This window comes from Oncorhynchus clarkii, chromosome 9 (genome assembly GCF_045791955.1).
Source record: "Oncorhynchus clarkii lewisi isolate Uvic-CL-2024 chromosome 9, UVic_Ocla_1.0, whole genome shotgun sequence".
Classification (NCBI taxonomy): domain Eukaryota; kingdom Metazoa; phylum Chordata; class Actinopteri; order Salmoniformes; family Salmonidae; genus Oncorhynchus; species Oncorhynchus clarkii.
Genome location: NC_092155.1, coordinates 39,365,407 through 39,386,219, shown reverse-complemented (window position 1 = coordinate 39,386,219; position 20,813 = coordinate 39,365,407). Strand labels below are relative to the sequence as shown.

General features: G+C 41.6%; 1 protein-coding gene across 2 annotated transcripts; it reads right to left on the bottom strand.

Annotated features, from left to right (window-relative positions):
• Window positions 1–14,531: 14,531 nt before the first annotated feature.
• On the bottom strand, window positions 14,532–20,454 carry LOC139416269 (transcription cofactor vestigial-like protein 4). 2 transcript variants are annotated; one of them, XM_071164730.1, is made up of 6 exons: window positions 20,224–20,454; window positions 19,793–19,945; window positions 18,954–19,119; window positions 18,389–18,614; window positions 18,187–18,298; window positions 14,532–18,019 (listed from the first exon to the last, which is right to left on the bottom strand). In XM_071164730.1, the coding sequence occupies exons 2-6, from the start codon at window positions 19,872–19,874 to the stop codon at window positions 17,820–17,822; spliced, it is 786 nt and encodes a 261-aa protein (XP_071020831.1). In that variant the 5' UTR covers window positions 19,875–19,945; window positions 20,224–20,454; the 3' UTR covers window positions 14,532–17,819. The 2 variants fall into 2 exon arrangements, with proteins under 2 accessions (XP_071020831.1, XP_071020830.1); XM_071164729.1 differs by having other exon boundaries at window positions 17,596–18,019; window positions 18,954–19,137; window positions 20,224–20,426.
• Between the last annotated feature and the right edge of the window lie 359 nt (window positions 20,455–20,813).

The window sequence follows — 20,813 nt, the reverse complement described above, 5'->3', positions numbered from 1 at the left end:
AGTTGGCTTTTCATAGCAGATCATTCAGAGTATCTCTACCGTTCCTGCTGTCTCTAGAGAGTTGAAAACAGCAGGTCTGGGACAGGTAGCACGTCCGGTGAACAGGTCAGGGTTCCATAGCCGCAGGCAGAACAGTTGAAACTGGAACAGCAGCACGGCCAGGTGGACTGGGGACAGCAAGGAGTCATCAGGCCAGGTAGTCCTGAGGCATGGTCCTAGGGCTCAGGTCCTCCGGGAGAGAGAAAGAAAGAAAGAGAGAAAGAGAGAAAGAAAGAGAGAAAGAGAATTAGAGAGAGCAAACTTAAATTCACACAGGACAAGACAGGAGAAATACTCCAGATATAACAGACTGACCCTAGCCCCCCGACACATAAACTACTTCAGCATAAATACTGGAGGCTGAGACAGGAGGGGTCGGGAGACACTGTGGCCTCATCCGACGATACCCCAGACAGGGCCAAACAGGCAGGATATAACCCCATCCACTTTGCCAAAGCACAGCAAAGGACCTTGTGAAAATGCTGGAGAAAACAGGTACAAAAGTATCCACAGTAAAACGAGTCCTATATCGACATAACCTGAAAGGCCGCTCAGCAAGGAAGAAGCCACTGCTCCAAAACCGCCATAAAAAAGCCAAACTACGGTTTGCATCTGCACATGGGGACAAAGATCATACTTTTTGGAGAAATGTCCTCTGGTCTGATGAAACAAAAATAGAACTGTTTGGCCATATTGACCATCATTATGTTTGGAGGAAAAAGGAGAAGGTTTGCAAGCCAAAGAACACCATCCCAAACGTGAAGCACAGGGGTGGCAGCATCATGTTGTGGGGGTGCTTTGCTGCAGGATGGACTGGTGCATGTCACAAAATTGATGGCATCATGAGGACGGATAATTATGTGGATATATTGAAACAAGACATCAGTCAGGAAGTTAAAGCTTGGTCACAAATGGGTCTCCCAAATGGACAATGACCCCAAGCATACTTCCAAAGTTGTTGCAAAATGGCTTCAGGACAACAAAATCAAGGTATTGGAATGGCCAACACAAAGCTCTGACCTCAATCCTATAGAAAATTTGTGGGCAGAACTGAAAAAGCGTGTGCGAGCAAGGAGGCCTACAAACCTGACTCAGTTACACCAGCTCTGTAAGGAGGAATGGGCCAAAATTCACCCAACTTATTGTGGGAAACTTGTGGAAGGCTACCCGAAACGTTTGACCCAAGTTAAACAATTTCCAGGCAATGCTACCAAATACTAATTGAGTGCATGTAAACTTCTGAACCACTGGGAATGTGATGAAAGAAATAAAAGCTGAAATAAATAATTCTCTCTACTATTATTCTGACATTTCACATTCTTAAAATAAAGTGGTGATCCTAACTGACCTAGGACAGGGAATTTTTACTAGGATTAAATGTCAGGAATTGTGAAAAACTGAGTTTAAATGTATTTGTCTAAGGTGTATTTAAACTTCCGACTTCAACTGTATCAGAATGCCCCTTAGTTATGGTTCAACATATATTCTCTGCTGCTCCATGCCCAAGTCCCACTGTCTCAATACAGCCATTTCTGGGGCATACATTAACCTAAGGATTGCTGTTAAATAAATACATGGGGGTGCTGATCTTGTAAGACATTAAAAAAAATATGGTTGCTGTCTAATTACAAAAACATACTGACTTATCGTGATGGTTGGTTCATCATAATTGGGGACAACTCATTATTATAGGGGGGTGGGGTGGGTGGGGGATGGTAAGTGCCAAGTCATGCTATTGTGTAGCAGATGGGTTTTGTAATCAATCATTCAAAGAGAATGAATAATAAAAAAAAATCTTTAAATTATGTGTCACTTGTATCCTTTGGAAATGTCCTTTCCCAAACACCATACGGTCCATAAACCTCAATTAACAGGCTGCTAATAGGCTTGTCTAATGTACACTACAAAGGAGGTCAGAGATGTACATGACAGTACACTCAGACAGCAAGACTTTACGTTGGAAATGAGAAAAGTATAAATAGATCATGGCAAATCAATGTTACGCGCCATACAGGGGGATAACAAAGGGAAGCTGTCTTAACTGATGAATGAAGGATATGAGGTAGCAGGAGCGATTGGCTGACACTGAGACGGCCTGACAGGTTCTGTTTCTGCTCATTGGTGGACCGTTATCCGGAGTGACCGCCGTTGTCTTTCCTTCCCTCCACTGAGGTTATACCATTGCCAGCAGTCCACATGACACAGTGAATGAGTCTCCAACACGGCTGGCTGGGGCCAGGCAAAGACACAGAGAGACCCTCATCAGGTCAGCCCACTGAAGGTAATTCACCAGTCCTCTCAACCCCCCCTACACTGGACCTATACATACCACACATCACTCTCCACACATCACAGTAGCATGGGCTTGGGATGGTGGTCAATCACCCAGTTAGCTCTCCATATATTGCCGCCTTTGTTTGTGACCCATGGTAGCGACCGCTGCGTTTGGAAGATGACGTGCTTTGTAATCGGGTGTGTTGGGCTGTCAGCTCAGGGTGCATGACCTACGCCAGCATGACTCAAGTCTGCCCGTGAGCCGCTTCCTGCGCTTGTTCATCTACTCCAGTTGCTTGTATGATCTATTTTAGAATCTCTAGCCCAAGGATGTGTGCGCATCCACACAGCAGGGAGCCACAGAGAAAAAGAGGGGTAGGGGGATAGATAATATTCAAATAATCTAAAGGCAATCATGCAAAATCCCCTTCCGTGGTGCACTCAGGGATGTAGATAGCAGAGCAGCCCTACATCCTCATCAGCCACAACACATTTGGAATTATGCGAACCAGCGAATGAGATCTCTATCAGCCCTTTGCACACGCCAACATGTAGGCTACACGTATGTCAACACGTGACAGTCAAAGGGGGAACTTTTCTATTTACCCTTTGGAATGACTCAATTGATTGCCATTACAACCGGGCGTCTGTGAATCGCTCTAAAATGCGTATCTAGTGAACTGGCTGTGTTTCAGTGGTACGTCCGCTTTACATAACTGCTATGGAACACAATGGGAAAGGACACTGTCAACTGATGTCTGACTTGACCATGTCTGAGAGCATAAGTCTGTGGTATTACAGCGATAGCAGGCGGCAGGGGCTGAGGACCGGTTCTCTTCGTCTCCACTGCAGATGTCACGCTCCTTGCAGCCTTCGCACACTGAAGCATTCAGGCCTGGGTTTGGCGTGGCCCTGAAGTGTCGTTCTGATTTAGACCCTATTGTCTGTGTCTGCTGCTGATGTGGCCTGATGGCTGTGCGACCATGTCGGGACTACGCCATGCTCTGTGTCTGCCATTGGGTTTTTGCATAAGGCGGGGAAATGTGTATCTTCTTCCTTCTTCTTTCCTCTCCTGCCAGTAATCCCAAAGGAAAAGGTTTCCTTGGAAGGCTTGGTGTAGTAGGAGCGGTAGCATTGTGCCGTTTCAATGGTTAAATCTAATCTCGTGGAGGCAGGGGTCTGTTGGAGGGGTTTTAGAGCAGCTTTGAGCCTGAGGGGCGCGAGCACAAAATCCCAGGGATCTTCCCCATATCCCAGTTAGAAGATGTGGGTTACAACGAGGGGTGTTGGGCAAATTCTGTGTTGCCAAACTAACTGGAGGGGCTCTGGCTTGTAAATTACATACTGTAGGACTGCCTTAATCCATCGAGCCAAAAAAACGAGGCCATCTGAAATGTCGCTTGAATTTCTAAAATCAAACAATGAATGTGTTAATCCTATACATTTTTCCACTGCATGGTTGCATTGTTGATTGCCAGAGGCATCAGCTATGAAAGGGAGCAACATTTTACAATCTCTCCAGCAGCAGCAGCAGCAGTAACCCTACTGACCACAAGATGGTGCCATTATTCCTTTTACCTCGTTTGCCATTTTACATCCACTTTAAATCATATCAAATCAAATTGTATTTGTCACATGCGCCGAATACAACAGGTGTAGACCTTACAGTGAAATGCTTACTTACAAGCCCTTAACCAAAATTGCAGATTTAAGAAAATACATGTTAAAATAAAGTATGAGATAAGAATAACAAGTAATGAAAGAGCAGCAGTAAATAACAATAGCGGGGCTATATACAGGGGGTACCGGTACAGAGTCAATGTGCGGGGGCACCGGTGTTGAGGGAATTGAGGTAATATGTACATGTACAGTTGAAGTCGGAAGTTTACATACACTTAGGTTGGAGTCATTAAAACTCGTTTTTCAACCACTCCACAAATGTCTTGTTAACAAACTATAGTTTTGGCAAGTCGGTTAGGACACCTACTTTGTGCATGAAACAAGTAATTTTTCCAACAATTGTTAACAGAGATTATTTCACTTATAATTCACTGTATCACAATTCCAGTGGGTCAGAAGTTTACATACACTAAGTTGACTGTGCCTTTAAACAGCTTGGAAAATTCCAGAAAATTATGTCATGGCTTTGGAAGCTTCTGATAGGCTAACTGACATTTTTTGAGTCAATTGGCGGTGCAACTGTGGATGTATTGAAGGCCTACCTTCAAACTCAGCACCTCTTTCCTTGACATCAAGGGAAAATCAAAAGAAATCAGTCAAGTCCTCAGAAAAAGAAATTGTAGCCCTCCACAAGTCTGGTTCATCCTTGGGAGCAATTTCCAAACACCTGAAGGTACCACGTCCATCTGCACAAACATTAGTACGCAAGTATAAACACCATAAACACCAAGCGTTCTGTCTCCTAGAGATGAACGTACTTCAGTGCAAAAAGTGCAATTCAATCCCAAAACAACAGAAAATGACCTTGTGAAGATGCTGGAGGAAACAGGTACGAAAGTATCTATATCCACAGTAAAACAAGTCCTGTATCCACAGTATAACGAGTCCTATATCAACATAACCTGAAAGGCCGCCCAGCAAGGAAGAAGCCACTGCTCCAAAACCGCCATAAAAAAGCCAGACTACGGTTTGCAACTAAACATTATTGATTGCACTTATTGATAAAGCTCTGTGTGTAGAGTAACGGTGGTCTAGAATTTTTTTCCCTCTCGTTGCACATTTAACGTGCTGATATAAATAAGGTAAAACTGACTTAAGTTTCCCTGCATTAAAGTCCCCGGCCACTAGGAGCCCCGCCTCTGGATGAGCGTTTTCCTGTTTGTTTATGATGGTATACAGCTCATTGAGTGCAGTTTTAGTGCCAGCATTGGTCTGTGGTGGTATGTAGACAGCTACAAAAAATACAGTTGAAAACTCTCTAGGTAGATAGTGTGGTCTACAGCTTATCATGAGATACTCTGCCTCAGGCGAGCAAAACCTTAGATATCGTGCACCAGCTGTTGTTTATATATATGCAAAGGCCCCCGCCCGGTGTCTTACCAATGGCTGCTGTTCTATCCTGCCGATAGAGTGTATAACCCGCCAGCTGTATGTTCTTAATGTCGTCGTTCAGCCACATCTCAGAGAAACATAAGATATTTCAGTTTTTAATGTCCAGTTGGTAGGATATACGTGTAAAGGCCCAATGTAGCAGTTTTTATATCAAATCAAATTTTATTTTGTCATACGCGCCGAATACAACAGGTGGCGACCTTACCGTGAAATGCTTACTTACATGCCCTTAACCAACAATGCAGTTAAAAAAATATAGTTAAGAAAATATTTACTAAATAAACTAAAGTAAAAACAAAGGGGGGTCAATGTAAATATGTAAATAGTCCAGTGGCCATTTGATTAATTGTTCAGCAGTCTTATAGCTTGGGGGTAGAAGCTGTTAAGGAGACTTTTGTACTTGGCTCTCCGGTACCTCTTGCCATGCGGTAGCAGAGAAAACAGCCTATGACTTGGGTGACTGGAGTCTTTGACAATTTTTTGGTCCTTCCTCTGACACTGCCTTGTATATAGGTCCTGGATGGCAGGAAGCTTGGCCCCAGTGATGTATTTGAATGTACGCTCTACCTTCTGTAGCGCAATACGGTCGGCTGCAGAGCAGTTGCCATTCCAGGCGGTGATACAACCGTTCAGGATGCTCTCGATGGTGCAGCTGTAGAACTTTTTGAGGATCTGGGGACCCATGTCAAATCTTTTTAGTCTCCTGAGGGGATAAAGGTGTTGTCGTGCCCTCTTCACTACTGTCTTGGTGTGTTTGGACCATGACCATATCAATACCAAATCATTTCTGGGTAACAATTAAGTATCTTACTGTAATAGATTTCCATTGAAGCAAAAAATATATATTTGTTAATAAACACAGATTTTGCTAGGACTGTCTGTGAGCGGTCTGAGTGGGGAGGGGAAAACTAGCTTGTTATTGGCAGGGAGGTTTGGAACGCTCTTTCTTATTGGTCTATTAACTCATTTACCATGGTGATGTCACCATTGAAAGCCAAAACTCCTGTATATGCAAACCTACTGATTAGAAGGTCCTGTGTCGATTATATTTTCAACCAGCACATAACACTAATCAAATGTTTTCACACTTTTATAGTGTTAGTTTCATCAGCTGTTGTACTATATGATATAAAACACAGGAAAAACAGAATTTTGACTGACTGGACCTGTTCATACATAAAACATCCTCCATTCAGGCTGCAAAAATGTGACAGTTTCATCCTTAACTCGGTTTAATGGCTCCTGTCTTAATAAAACACATTTTTTTCACCACCATATTTTTGATTTTCAGACAACTTCCGGATTTTGCATATCAAGGCTGTATTTCAAACACTTAAAAGACACACCCTATTGTCACATATACTCCCTCTCCGGCCTCTAGGTCATCGGGCTGCTGATTATGCCGCACACCTGTCACCATCGTCTTGTGTACCTGCGCCTCATAACACTCACCTGGACTCCATCACCTCCTTGATTATCTTCCCTATATCTGTCCCTCCCCTTGGTTCTTTCCTCAGGTGTTATTGACTCTGTTTTCATGTCGGTGCGTTGTTTGTTTCTTTTATTCATTAAAACACTCACTCCCTGAACTTGCTTCCTGACTCTCAGGGCACTCATTATACCTATCCCCTCAGCCCTCAAATTAAGTGGACACTTCTGATGACGTATCATGACGTCTGACGAGTATACACTTGCAGGGCAAGAGGCGAGGGAGGAAGGAATGATTTCTAAAATGGATAGCCCTAGATGGAAATATGTCACTGTTCATCCAGGGATGATAGTGTTTTCAGCCAAAGGTAGCTTGTGGGTGCTTTATATGCGCTACAGTCATTTATGATTGCATGTCTACTTATATTAACTATATAATGATTAATATACGCCTACTGTATGATAGCTAGAAAATGAATTAGCTAACTAATGTTAGCCTGCCTAGCTGGAACTTCTGAAGAAAAATGTTTTATTTCTACAATTTCCAAAAGCTAACCAAACAAAAACATTACTTTTACAAGATGTGTTTGTGCGCTTATGTGCATTAGAAGCACAATTTCTAATCGTTTTACATTCGTATTTACTTACACTTGTATGCTGATTTTTCCATGTTGAGGTTTTAAGTTTCGGCTGACTTTTTTTAGCGGATGTACAATCATTGCAAATTGAATTATGGTGCGTTTCAGGCCCCAAAGTGAAAATAATTGTACACTCGCAAACTCGACCAAAAACGAGGGCTTGAGGCGAGGGTAAGTGGATGAGGGTGTGTCTTTTATGAGTTTGAAGCACAGCCCTAGTGAGTGTGTTTACCCCTTCCTGAAAGTGCACCGCAACATCAGGAAGTAGCATTAGCCACCCTAGCATGGTGATGGAAAATTGTTTTATTAAGACAGTACACATATTTTACCCGTTTTCTTCCCACGACGAGATCTTAAATCGAGTTAAGAAGGAAACGGATGCTTTTGCAGCCTGAATGGAGGATGTTTTATGTATGAGCCGGTCCATGGAAGATAGAGTGTATTACTGGCTGGGCTGACTGGGTCGGCACCTAAAGGTAATAGGACATCAGGAAGAACTACGCCCTCTAGGGGTCTCAGCGCTAGAGCAGCACTATCAAATGCAAATCCAGGAGCCAGGTAGACAGCAGAGAATGACGCCTTCGGTAATCTACCCCTTTCATCATGAGATTATGCTGTCACCTGCGTTTGTTTCAGTGGAAAACACATGTAAGAATAAATAATATGAGAGATGAGAGATGTTTCATTCAAATCAGCCTTCCCAGAGTGATAATGCACCTTTTCTTTGTTTGGTCTCTGGGGAGTGGAAGGAGTTTTATAGTGCCGTCTGTATCTTGGTTCTATGCTGCCATCTAGTGGGTGGAGATACACTTAGCGTTGGCTCAAGTCCGTGTTATGCGGCTCCATGCTCAAACTAATACCTGGATGACAACAATCTTGTGTTCTGAAAAACAAGTTCAACCAGATATGGGAAATGTTGCACTTAGGCCCTCTTTAGGCGTTTATACTAATCTGTCCCTGAAATAACAGTTGACTTTGCAAGAAAGGCATTTCACTATACTTGTTCATGTCACATTAAAACTTGAAACTTGAAATTACACTAATATAGCCTAATTAGCCTGATTTTGGAGTAATGACACAGTGATATTATCTCTTTCATGTATCACTGTCTGGACCAGCAGGGTTGGGTGTGAAACAGGTCTTGTGAACTAACTTTAGTTGTCCGCAGTAATCCAACCATTACTTTATCGCCAAAACAATTACATTTTCACTAGTTTACATTGCGCAGTTTTATAAATTGCCTAGTGTTGAAAGTGATTAGCCAAGAGACAGATATTTAAACACAGCCTCACAGACCAAAATGGATTCCCATGGTCTAAATGTGTCAGCTTCCCCAAGTGACAGAATAAAGACATCATCATTAAAAAAGCAGTCATGGAAATCCTTCAAAACATGTTACTACGATTGCCACTGAGTCAGTGACTTCACAACTTGAGAATAGTTTCACCAAACAATGGCAAGACAGAACCATTAAAAGGGAGGGTGTAACCTCACCAACAGTCAGAGGATAATACAAACCAGATCTTGTGGTGGTGTGACACTTGTTTGGGCCTATCAGCCAAAGCTTACAGAGTCACACACTCCTTGGATGTAAAATGTAGTCTATTTCATGACTTTTATGGCTCTGTGATCCCTACTAGCAGTTGAAAGAGGTTAGTTACACATCACAAATACTGTAATTACACAAATATAATATAGTTGACAGCCATTGCATTATGATATAAAGATTCTATATTCTTGCGGCTGCAGTTTGGTCCAAAAACTCTCTTAAATAAACACAGCCATCTGAGGACACTGTTTGTTGAGGTCCCTCTCTCCCTCATACTCCGGCTTCCTCTGTGGCCTTTCAGTGGTTCCACTAGAGGTCGACCGATTAATCGGCATGGCCGATTAATTAGGGCCGATTTCAAGTTTTCATAACAATCGGTAATCTGCATTTTTGGACGCCAAATATGGCCGATTACATTGCAATCCACGAGGAGACTGCGTGGCAGGCTGACCACCTGTTACGCGAGTGCAGCAAGGAGCCAAGGTAAGTTGCTAGCTAGCATTAAACATATCTTATAAAAAACAATGAATCTTAACATAATCACCAGTTAACTACACATGGTTGATGATATTGCTAGTTTAACTAGCTTGTCATGCGTTGCATATAATCATTGCGGTGCCTGTTAATTTATCATCGAATCACAGACTATCACAAACCATAAACATCAATGTCTTTCTTAAAATCAATACACAAGTATATATTTTTAAACCTGCATATTTAGTTAAAATAAATTAATGTTAGCAGGCAATAATAACTAGGGAAATTATGTCACTTCACTTGTGTTCCAGTGCAAGCAGAGTCAGGGTATATGCAGCAGTTTGGGCCGCCTGGCTCGTTGCGAATCGTGTGAAGACCATTTCTTCCTAACAAAGACCGTAATTAATTTTCCAAACGCACTTTCCTGCGTTTGCCAGCAGCTCTTCGCAATGCTTGAAGCACACCGCTGTTTACGACTTCAAGCCTATCAACTCCCGAGATTAGGCTGGCAATACTGTAGTGCCTATAAGAACATCCAATAGGGAATATTGGGAATATTGAAGACTCATGTTAAAAGAAACAACCAGCTTTCATGTTTTGAGCAAGGAACTTAAACGTTAGCTTTTTTACATGGCACATATTGCACTTTTACTTTCTTCTCCTACACTGTGTTTTTGCATTATTTAAACCAAATTGAACATGTTTCATTATTTATTTGAGACTGATTTTATTTATGTATTATATTAAGTTAAAATACAAGTGTTCATTCAGCATTGTTGTAATTGTCATTATTACAAATATATATGCATATATATATATATGGTGTGTGTGTATATATATATATATATATATATATATATATATATATATATATTTATTATTTTTTTAATCGGCCGATTAATCGGTATCGGCTTTTTTTGGTCCTCCAATAATCTGTATCGCCATTGAAAAATCATAGTCAGTCGACCTCTAGTTTCCACTGACTGACCACAACTCCCCCAACGCAGTCCTCCTCTGAACTTTCGAAATAAGCAGCAGCATTATGAAATTTGGCAACACCCTGATGTTCAAATGACAGACTTCACCATGGGCTGATTCTACTCATTAACACTGCTGTGGCCCCAACAAGCCTGTAACGCCCTAGAGACTTCTGCCTTCAACTGCCCCATCCAACTGGCCCTATTATTAATGGAAATTAGACAGAGTATAGTTTAAAAGTATTTTTTTCCCCTTGATGTTCAGACACAGGATTTGGTTTGGATGTTTATGTACCTCAACTTCCTAACTTTACTCTTAACTGAAGGGGGGTGGGGGGGTGGGGGGTCTCTTGTTTAGAGGGAGATGGTGTTTGAGAAATAGAAAGACAGAGAGAGATAATTACATCCCTCCCTGCCAGCACTGAGAAACAACAATCCCACAGCACAGCTGTAACTAGTTACTTACTGTATGTTACCACCACGCCCATGCGGCCAAATACAACTTTATTTATGAATAGTAAATCAACGACCCAGAACTGCCTCTGTAACCAGGCAACCAATGCAAGTAAATGTCAGAATTAAAAAAATGTCAGGACAGGCCGGATGGAAACATAACATTTGTCGGTAAACTTTCCAAATGTCAGCAAAACAAAATACGCTGACAAGGTGGGATCTTTCTTTGTCTGTAAAATACATTTTGCGAGTAATGGCAATTGAAAATCCTTCATGCGCAAATATTATTAATAATAATAACCATCATATGGAAGTAAACTTGAAGTCACGTAATTATATATTTTGACAGGTAGCCCAGCGGTTAAGCGCATTGGGTTAGTAACCGAAAAATCACTGGTTAGAATCCCCTAGCCAGAGAGCTGAAAAGAATCGGAAGCGGAAGACACATTTTGGATTAATGCATTCAGTTGTGCAACTGACTAGGTAGGCTCTCCCCTTTCCTCCTCCCACTACGACTTGGAAAGCATGCAGTTTATGAAGGGATGTATCGGAAGTTACATGAGTACCTGAAGGAAATGGGGGAAGGTCATGCTTTTTCAATTTCAGTCAAGGGGAGGGTTTAGTATTGTTTAATCTAGTCCAGGGCAGGGTCATGTAATTTGTAATTGATGAAATTTAAAAATGTCAAAATCGATGTGTTTGCCCGATATCGCCCCTCATCTCTGATTCGCGCCTATAGGTTATTTACTGTGGTCTCAATCAAATGATCCATAGCCTATAGCAGGGGCGCAACTTTGGTTTTAGAAGTGGGTGGGACATAATTTTTTTATCCAGTCAGATGAACACTGCGAACAGCCTACCAGACCGCTCGGAGGCGTCCGCATGATCCTAAAGCACACACCGCCCTGTTTTGTATCACATTCCAAAGATAAATCTTGGGAGGGACAAAAATCCAGTTTTGGAATGTCGGGGGGTCATGTCCCCCCGTCCCCAATGAAAGTTGCGCCCCTGGCCGTATAGGCTATGTCGTTCATGCACGGAGAAGCACCGCTAAAATAGCTGCTGGGATGGTCTAAATAAAACTAGGCTGCATTACACACAGCAATGAATTTTCACTCAGAATTTTCTAACTCCTGCATCATTTTGTCACAGGATTATTTGGTCTGGTTGCTGTGGCATTCCCGGTTACCTTACAACGGAAGTTGCATCAGTTTCAGATACTTTTTTTCATGTGTGTGTGACAAGTAAAGTGACAGTCGCAGCAACGGTTTAGACATTCCACCGAAGCATAATTTAATGTCATTTTGCATGGATCGCTATCATACCTTGTCTGTAGACTTCATACAGGGTAAGGAAAGCAATATGTACTTCTGTAATTTGGATGAACTATCCCTTTAAACTACAGATTAAATCAATGATGAACTTCACAGGGTGATGAAAGTGCAGTGATGAGCATGATGCTCATTTCCAATAAATATTAAGGATCTTATGGTGACATGGTAGATGCTTGGCTGCCGTTTGATAAATCAAAATAGTCTCGCTTTTTTGTCAATAATAATCATCATGCAAGCAAGCCTACCCTCACTGTACAGTGCCTTGCAAAAGTATTCGGCCCCCTTGAACTTTGCGACCTTTTGCCACATTTCAGGCTTCAAACATAAAGATATAAAACTATTTTTTTGTGAAGAATCAACAACAAGTGGGACACATTCATGAAGTGGAACGACATTTATTGGATATTTCAAACTTTTTTAACAAATCAAAAACTGAAAAATTGGGCGTGCAAAATTATTCAGCCCCTTTACTGTCAGTGCAGCAAACTCTCTCCAGAAGTTCAGTGAGGATCTCTGAATGATCCAATGTTGACCTAAATGACTAATGATGATAAATACAATCCACCTGTGTGTAATCAAGTCTCCGTATAAATGCACCTGCACTGTGATAGTCTCAGAGGTCCGTTAAAAGCGCAGAGAGCATCATGAAGAACAAGGAACACACCAGGCAGGTCCGAGATACTGTTGTGAAGAAGTTTAAAGCCGGATTTGGATACAAAAATATTTCCCAAGCTTTAAACATCCCAAGGAGCACTGTGCAAGCGATAATATTGAAATGGAAGGAGTATCAGACCACTGCAAATCTACCAAGACCTGGCCGTCCCTCTAAACTTTCAGCTCATACAAGGAGAAGACTGATCAGAGATGCAGCCAAGAGGCCCATGATCACTCTGGATGAACTGCAGAGATCTACAGCTGAGGTGGGAGACTCTGTCCATAGGACAACAATCAGTCGTATATTGCACAAATCTGGCCTTTATGGAAGAGTGGCAAGAAGAAAGCCATTTCTTAAAGATATCCATAAAAAGTTTTGTTTAAAGTTTGCCACAAGCCACCTGGGAGACACACCAAACATGTGGAAGAAGGTGCTCTGGTCAGATGAAACCAAGATGAAACTTTTTGGCAACAATGCAAAACGTTATGTTTGGCGTAAAAGCAACACAGCTGAACACACCATCCCCACTGTCAAACATGGTGGTGGCAGCATCATGGTTTGGGCCTGCTTTTCTTCAGCAGGGACAGGGAAGATGGTTAACATTGATGGGAAGATGGATGGAGCCAAATACAGGACCATTCTGGAAGAAAACCTGATGGAGTCTGCAAAAGACCTGAGACTGGGACGGAGATTTGTCTTCCAACAAGACAATGATCCAAAACATAAAGCAAAATCTACAATGGAATGGTTCAAAAATAAACATATCCAGGTGTTAGAATGGCCAAGTCAAAGTCCAGACCTGAATCCAATCGAGAATCTGTGGAAAGAACTGAAAACTGCTGTTCACAAATGCTCTCCATCCAACCTCACTGAGCTCGAGCTGTTTTGCAAGGAGGAATGGGAAAAAATGTCAGTCTCTCGATGTGCAAAACTGATAAGACATACCCCAAGCGACTTACAGCTGTAATCGCAGCAAAAGGTGGCGCTACAAAGTATTAACTTAAGGGGGCTGAATAATTTTGCACGCCCAATTTTTCAGTTTTTGATTTGTTAAAAAAGTTTGAAATATCCAATAAATGTCGTTCCACTTCATGATTGTGTCCCACTTGTTGTTGATTCTTCACAAAAAATACAGTTTTATATCTTTATGTTTGAAGCCTGAAATGTGGCAAAAGGTCGCAAAGTTCAAGGGGGCCGAATACTTTTGCAAGGCACTGTATCTGCCAGCTGGGAACATTCACTATATATATATATATATACACACACACATTTTTTTACAAAACCCATCAGTCGAGTTGAAAATGACCCATTTAACTTGCCATTTTTTTTTTTTTTTTGGTACATGACCATTTAAGTGCAAGTTATCTTTATGTGCACTACGTCATTACGCAAAGCCTTTAATCAGCAACAAGTCAATTTGATGGTGGGAAAATGTGCGTATTGTTTTTTTGCCAGCTTTAGAAAATTCACATGAAATATTTGCCAATTGGATGGAAACCTAGCTTGCGGCTGGTTTCATGACAATGGGCTGGGTTCTGTTGTGAAAATGTGAAAATTGCCCAAAGTCTGAATGGTGAATTACATTGTTCGACAAATATTGATGAAACAAAACAAAAAAACATTAAAATACTGGACTGAGAGAGCATTTTAAAGTTTATTTAGGAGAAATCAAGTACAAAAAAAGCGACATTTTCTTTTGAAAAAAAAAAGACAAAAATAAAGTAAATAAAAGATTAACAAAAAGTAAAAGGCAATGTAGTTTCCCATGTGAAGCCACAGTTAGTCTAGTTCCTGTGACTTGTCGTTTAGAGGCACAAGCAGTCGAATACCAATTAAATAACATTGGAACATTAAACCCCAACATATCACTGAGAGACAACTCGTGATAAGCCCTTACAGTTCCACTGCAGTATAGAAACAGACTCAAAACATGCAGCAGTAATGTCACCCTGACATTATCTTTATACTGAACAAAAATATAAATACAACAATTTCATTTGATATGAGGAAATCATAATTTGGCCCTAATCTATGGATTTTACATGACTGGGAATACAGATATGAATCTAGTTTGCGGCTGGTTTCATGGCAATTCCATAACCCCACCGTCACCATGGGGCACTCTGTTCACAACATTGACAGCAAACCATCCACATGACGCCATAGACGTGGTTTGCGGATGTGAGGCCAGTTGGACATACTACCAAATTCTCTAAATTAACATTAAATTCTCTGGCAACAGCTCTGGTGGAAATTCCTGCAGTCAACTTGCTAATTGCACACTCCCCCAAAACTTGAGACATCTGTGGCATTGTGTTGTGGGACAAAACAGCACATTTTAGAGCAGCCTTTTGTCCCCAGCACAAGGTGCACCTGTGTAATGAGCATGCTGTTTAAACATATTCTTTATATTGCACACCTGTCAGGTGGATGGATTATCTTGGCAAAGGACAAATGCTCACTAACAGGGATGTGAAAAATTTGAGAGAAATTTTCTGCGTATGGAAAGTCCGGGATCTTTTATTTCAGCTCATGAAACATGGGACCAACACTTACCATGTTGCATTTATAATTTTATTCAGTGTACATTTAGATGGAGCAATTAGTGTTAAGTGCCTTGCTCAAGGGCACATACAGATTTTTGACCTTGTTGGCTCTGGGATTCGAACCAGCGACTTTTCGGTTACTGGCCCAATGCGCTTAACTGCTAGGCTACTTGCCGCCCCCTTTATGCCAAGAGAGCCTTATTCATAGAATGACAAGTGTGTTCCTGCACTTATCACACCTCAGACAACTCTGGAGAAAAAAAAAAAAAATCAACTTTTTAGATAGATAAAAATGCATCGTTAGAGTATAATGAATATCCAATGGCTGGATATACAGTATAAAGTTGTTTTTAAAAATGTATAGGATCTTTACGCGCCGCGCAATGATAGTCTTTACAAATTAAAGAAAAACGGAATATAATAGTTCGTAGTAATTCTGAAACAGTGTGCAGAATATTGGATGCAAGTACATAATTCTCAAAGAGCTGAGAGGTGACTAAAACAATGTCAACGTACTATAACATAGTGTTAACCCATAGATTTACTAAATGAAATGGAAATAATTTCAGAAAAGTCATACAACTGTATTAATCTGTATAACCCGCACCTTCAGTACATTAGATGTTCTAGAGTGGTACTACCCTGGATTCTGTTCTGTTTTTTTTTTTTTTTTACTCCCTTACAGTTTAGGCTACACGAAGGAAACACCCCAAATTGAAGAGAAGCTATCCTCAATCCACAAATCTTACCAGCTCTTACTTGAAACATAAAATGGAGTTGGGTAGTAATGGTGGAATGTTCATGCCATTGTCTCAAGACAAGCATGAGCAAGGGTTTTGTTCAAGGCCAGCCATGATACATGTGTGTGAAGTCACCAGCATTTTCGGTTTTAGGGTTAATAAACTACTACACTTTCAAAAATAAAGAGTTGAGTAGAAATCCTCATTACTAGTCAATCTAACAAAAGTTAGTCAATTTGATAGCATTCAAAGTTCAAATGGAAGTTGAACTGAAACTAAACAGATTAGAGTAAATACAATCATGACTAAATGGCATGGTGAAGATAGGACTGTTCCATCTAGGAGTTGACTACAGATGTTCAATGTATTCAGTCATAGCATCCAGTAACACAGAATAACAATGCAATCGAGCCTATTATACTGCAGCCAGACAGCCTTGCCAGAGGCTGCGTTTTGTAGATGGATGCGTGCGTGTGTGTATATATATATATATATATTCTAATGAAAACCAGATACAAAAAAATATATTTAGTACGACTGTACCAGCAGTGAATATTTCTAAAACGGTTACTGACAAAAATAAATTCTGATGGTAAATAGTAAAGAATAACAAGGCTTATAATAGATACCAGCTATTTGAAACATGCATCTCGGTAAGCAGAATACTATCCTTATTACCAACTGTATCTATGAAATTAACCACAGTGAGTATTAGGAGAACAAAAAGGATCAAAACAAAATGTAAAGTCCACAAATAAGAAAGTGAGTCCAGTTCAGAATAGTGGGAGAGAAAAAGAGAAACATTCAGACCGGAGGGAGGCCCGAGCCTTAATTGCGTTACCACAGTTAGTATTGTAAAAAAAAGGAAGGTATTAATAATCCCCCCCAAAAATGGTATGCTCCAAATGAAACAGATATGCCGTTACCCCTACCTCAATCTAACACATAATAGTGCAAATCAGAGCCGGCCTTCCTTTCCAAGTAAAAACACACTCAAACACAGGGTTACAGGGTGAGTGGAGAGTTAAAGGAGATGGCAGGATGATGGAGACAGAAGAGGGGCTAACCAGACTATGGCTTTTTGTTTGAAGTGGCAGGTGAGTTCTTTGGCTAATCAAGAAAGGCATGAGGGAGTTAAGACAGAACACCTTCTCAAAGGCTTACATTATTTGATCGTTTTGGGAATCTCTGTCAGGGTTAAGTCTTTAAAATGTTTTTTTTTTAATTGTTATTATCAATAGAAGAACTCAAAGATGACATCAGGGCTGACTAATACTGGTCCTAGAGGGCTCCTCAAATTGATATTTCTGCCTTCAAATTAAGAATTTACACACTTGGACTCAATCCAAAACTGCCCTAACTGAACAAATGTATCAAATCCTCCCAGATCTGAGTCAGTCATTTAATAGGAGCAGAAGCCACCCCCCAGGTCCGTAAAAAGACAGTCTTGGTGTACAATACAGTATTCAAACTGATCGTCTTGTTTAGCATGTTTGTCACCGTTGTTCTGAGCTCAGGGATGTCAAGCTTGACAATGAATGGTATAGGAAGGTCAATCTGTGCCCTTATCTGATGCCACAGACAAAAGGAGTGATTGTGTTTCACCACTCAACAATGAGGGAGGCTCAGCCCATCTTTCAGGAGTTGGCCTCTGGACTGTGAGGGCCTCCCCCTGGCCCCTTGGCCTTGATCTGGAGCCAGGTCTTCCCCAAGGCCTTGGCAAAGTGGTCATCCACAGAGCCTGTGATGGACACAGAGTTGGACTCGGGCTCCTTGTAGTTCTTCCCCAGGCTTCGGCGGAAGTGCTCTTCGATCACAGGGTCGACGGCAGCGTTAGCTGGGATTACAGAACAGAGGTGAGTATTACAGCTCCTGAATTGAGTAAAGCTATTTATGAGTATTGAGAAAAGTCTAAATTCCAAGTGTGGTATGGTAACAATGGTGCAGATGTCCAATTTATGCACAGAGATTTACCAGTAAGGTAATGTGGTGCTAAAGATTTACCATTGGCCTTCCTCTGATCGATGGGTGGGCTGGGACTGTGAGACTTGTGGCAGTGAGACCGGTAGCAATTGCGATTGCTTGCAGGAGCACAGGTGATCACAGAGGGACGATTCTATAAGAGATAAATACACACAAATTAAGAGACTGTAGGCAAGACGCAACTGATGAATGCATGACAGTATTTCTTATTTGTCAGAATAACCTGTGGTCTGTCCACAGGGCCAGGCATGGCAGGCCTCTCTGCGCCACCCAGTCCAGATTCCAGGCTGTTTTTAGTCAGAGCCAGGGGCTGGTCCAAGCCATAGAAGGGGATGGAGGCATACATGTGGTTGTCATGGAGACCATTGGAGGAGGAAGTGATGTGCTCCACAGGGCTGTGTCCGAGGCTCCAAGGATCGCTGCAGTTGTCTCCACCGGCAGGCCGTCCCCTTGTTAAAGGACGGACAAGTGGCAGATTACACCGGACTGCCTTACATAGCCCACCAACTGCACCGACTATTCATAGGCCACTTTCAAAATCAATCTCACTTTGATGTCAGGAGATTGGGCCATGCAGACTGTAGCTTAATGAGGATTCCGTGCTAGATTGTTCAAAAACCAGCCGTGTTTACTTATGACACATTTAACCACACGCACACTCCTGTGTGCAATCCTCCTCTGATATCGATACATCTAAGTCCATTCATGTCGATAAATGTTTGGATACAAGTAACATTTAAATATTGTCATAAAACAAACATCTAAAAAGTATGTAAGATTGCACTTACAGTTGAGCAGAAAACAGTCTGCTCATTTTGGTCATGTGGTCATTGTCACAGTCAATGCGGTCATCCACTTGCTCCTCGCCATACTTCCTTTTGCTGGGGCAGATGGGGGGAGGACCGGTCCTCATGTTGGTCATTGCAGAGGGCAGCGAGGGAATCCTGGACTCACCTGTAAGAGAAGATTCAGCTGTAGAGAACAGTCCCCGTTTATACATTTCATGTAAACCAGGGTGATCATGTCTCAATAATTTAGAACGTTTTTAAACTAAATCAGTAACAATAGGAGGTGGTTTGAGCCATCCTCCCCCCACGTGATCTAGTTACCTGCTCTGACTACCTGAAAAGTGGGGACTAATGTTAGAGGTGGGGCGGCAGGTGCCTAGTGGTTAGAGCATTGGGCCAGTAACCGAAAGGGAGCTGGATCGAATCCGAGCTGACAAGGTTAAAACAAAACAAAATATGGCTTTTAGCCCCTGAACATGGCCGTTAACCCACAGTAGCCCGTAATTGTCAATAAGAATGTGTTCTTAACTGACTTGTCTAGTTAAATAAAAAGGTTACACAGAGGTTTAGCGTTACTTTTTATGTCAATCCTTGCAGCCACAATGACTGGAGCCACAATGAGTGGTTAAAAAAGTGGCACGGTGTAATTGATCAATACATTAAAATTGTGTTAGCTAACGTTACCCACGGTTGGTTTGTCAATGATTAAAACATAATAATAAGGCACATAGCTAGCCAGCTATGTGAACTACGAGGGCTAGCTAGTTAGTGAACAACTAGTACTAGCTTGTTACGCCAATAACACACGTATGGAAAAGTAGTAAATTATTCTCCCTTACCTTCGTAGTGTAGTCTCCCGATATTGTTGTTCATTTTGTCCAGGAACTGATAGTTCAACAGGTCCATTCTCGTGTAAAGCATTTACGCGTACAGGCTACTTGCTAACATCAAAGTTAGCAAAATAGCAGCTGGTTAACTAGTTAGGGTCCGTCCTAGAAAATAAGAAATATAACATTAGTTAGCGAACGTTAAATAACATTATAGGTACCTAGCTAGTTAGCTAATAGTTTAGCAACCTCTGACAACGAACGTTAGCTAATCAGTGTGTCCCTGTCAAATGGCCCACTTTGCCTGTAAACATTGGACACGTTAGCTGGCAAGGCTAACTAATTACATCTCTAGCAACGCTGGTTAACTAGCTAACTAAACTGTAAGCTGATTAGCTACTGTAGCTACGCTGGTTAGCTACCTAGCTAAGATTTAAACTTACACTTCGTTCGAGTAAAGAGGTCCAGATCAAATGACCGATAGTCAAAACGAGCTGTGGATCAACTTGACGAAAATCAGTTCGTCGCTATTCAAAATGTTTCACAAACACAGTTCAGACAAGGGACGTTGCGCCACATTCCAGTTTAGCTAAACAGTGTGGCTGCTTTGCTAACCTACCTAGCTAGCGAGCCAACTAAGTCCGATGATTCATAGCAGCTCTCCTTCTTCTTTTGTATTATGGGGCACCGCAAACAAATGTTATAGGTGAATGCCGCCACCTACGGTGTTGGCTGTGCATCAGTTTACTAGTATCATCCTACTTTTCTGTTGTATGAATGCGGAAAAAACAACCTTATTGAATGAAGCATGTTATTCCCATCACTCTCTATTGGCCTCGGCCTTACTCACCTGGACCCATTTTACCCTACTAATCTCTTCACTGCCTCAGCATAGGACAACTGGCATAGGACACCTGGCAACCTCAACCTGCCTTTCTGGTGCTGACACCATGGGTACCCCTACAGTTTACACACATCATATCTTCTCTCCCATGACCCACTCAATTTATGGTGCTTTTAAAACAACTGGGAA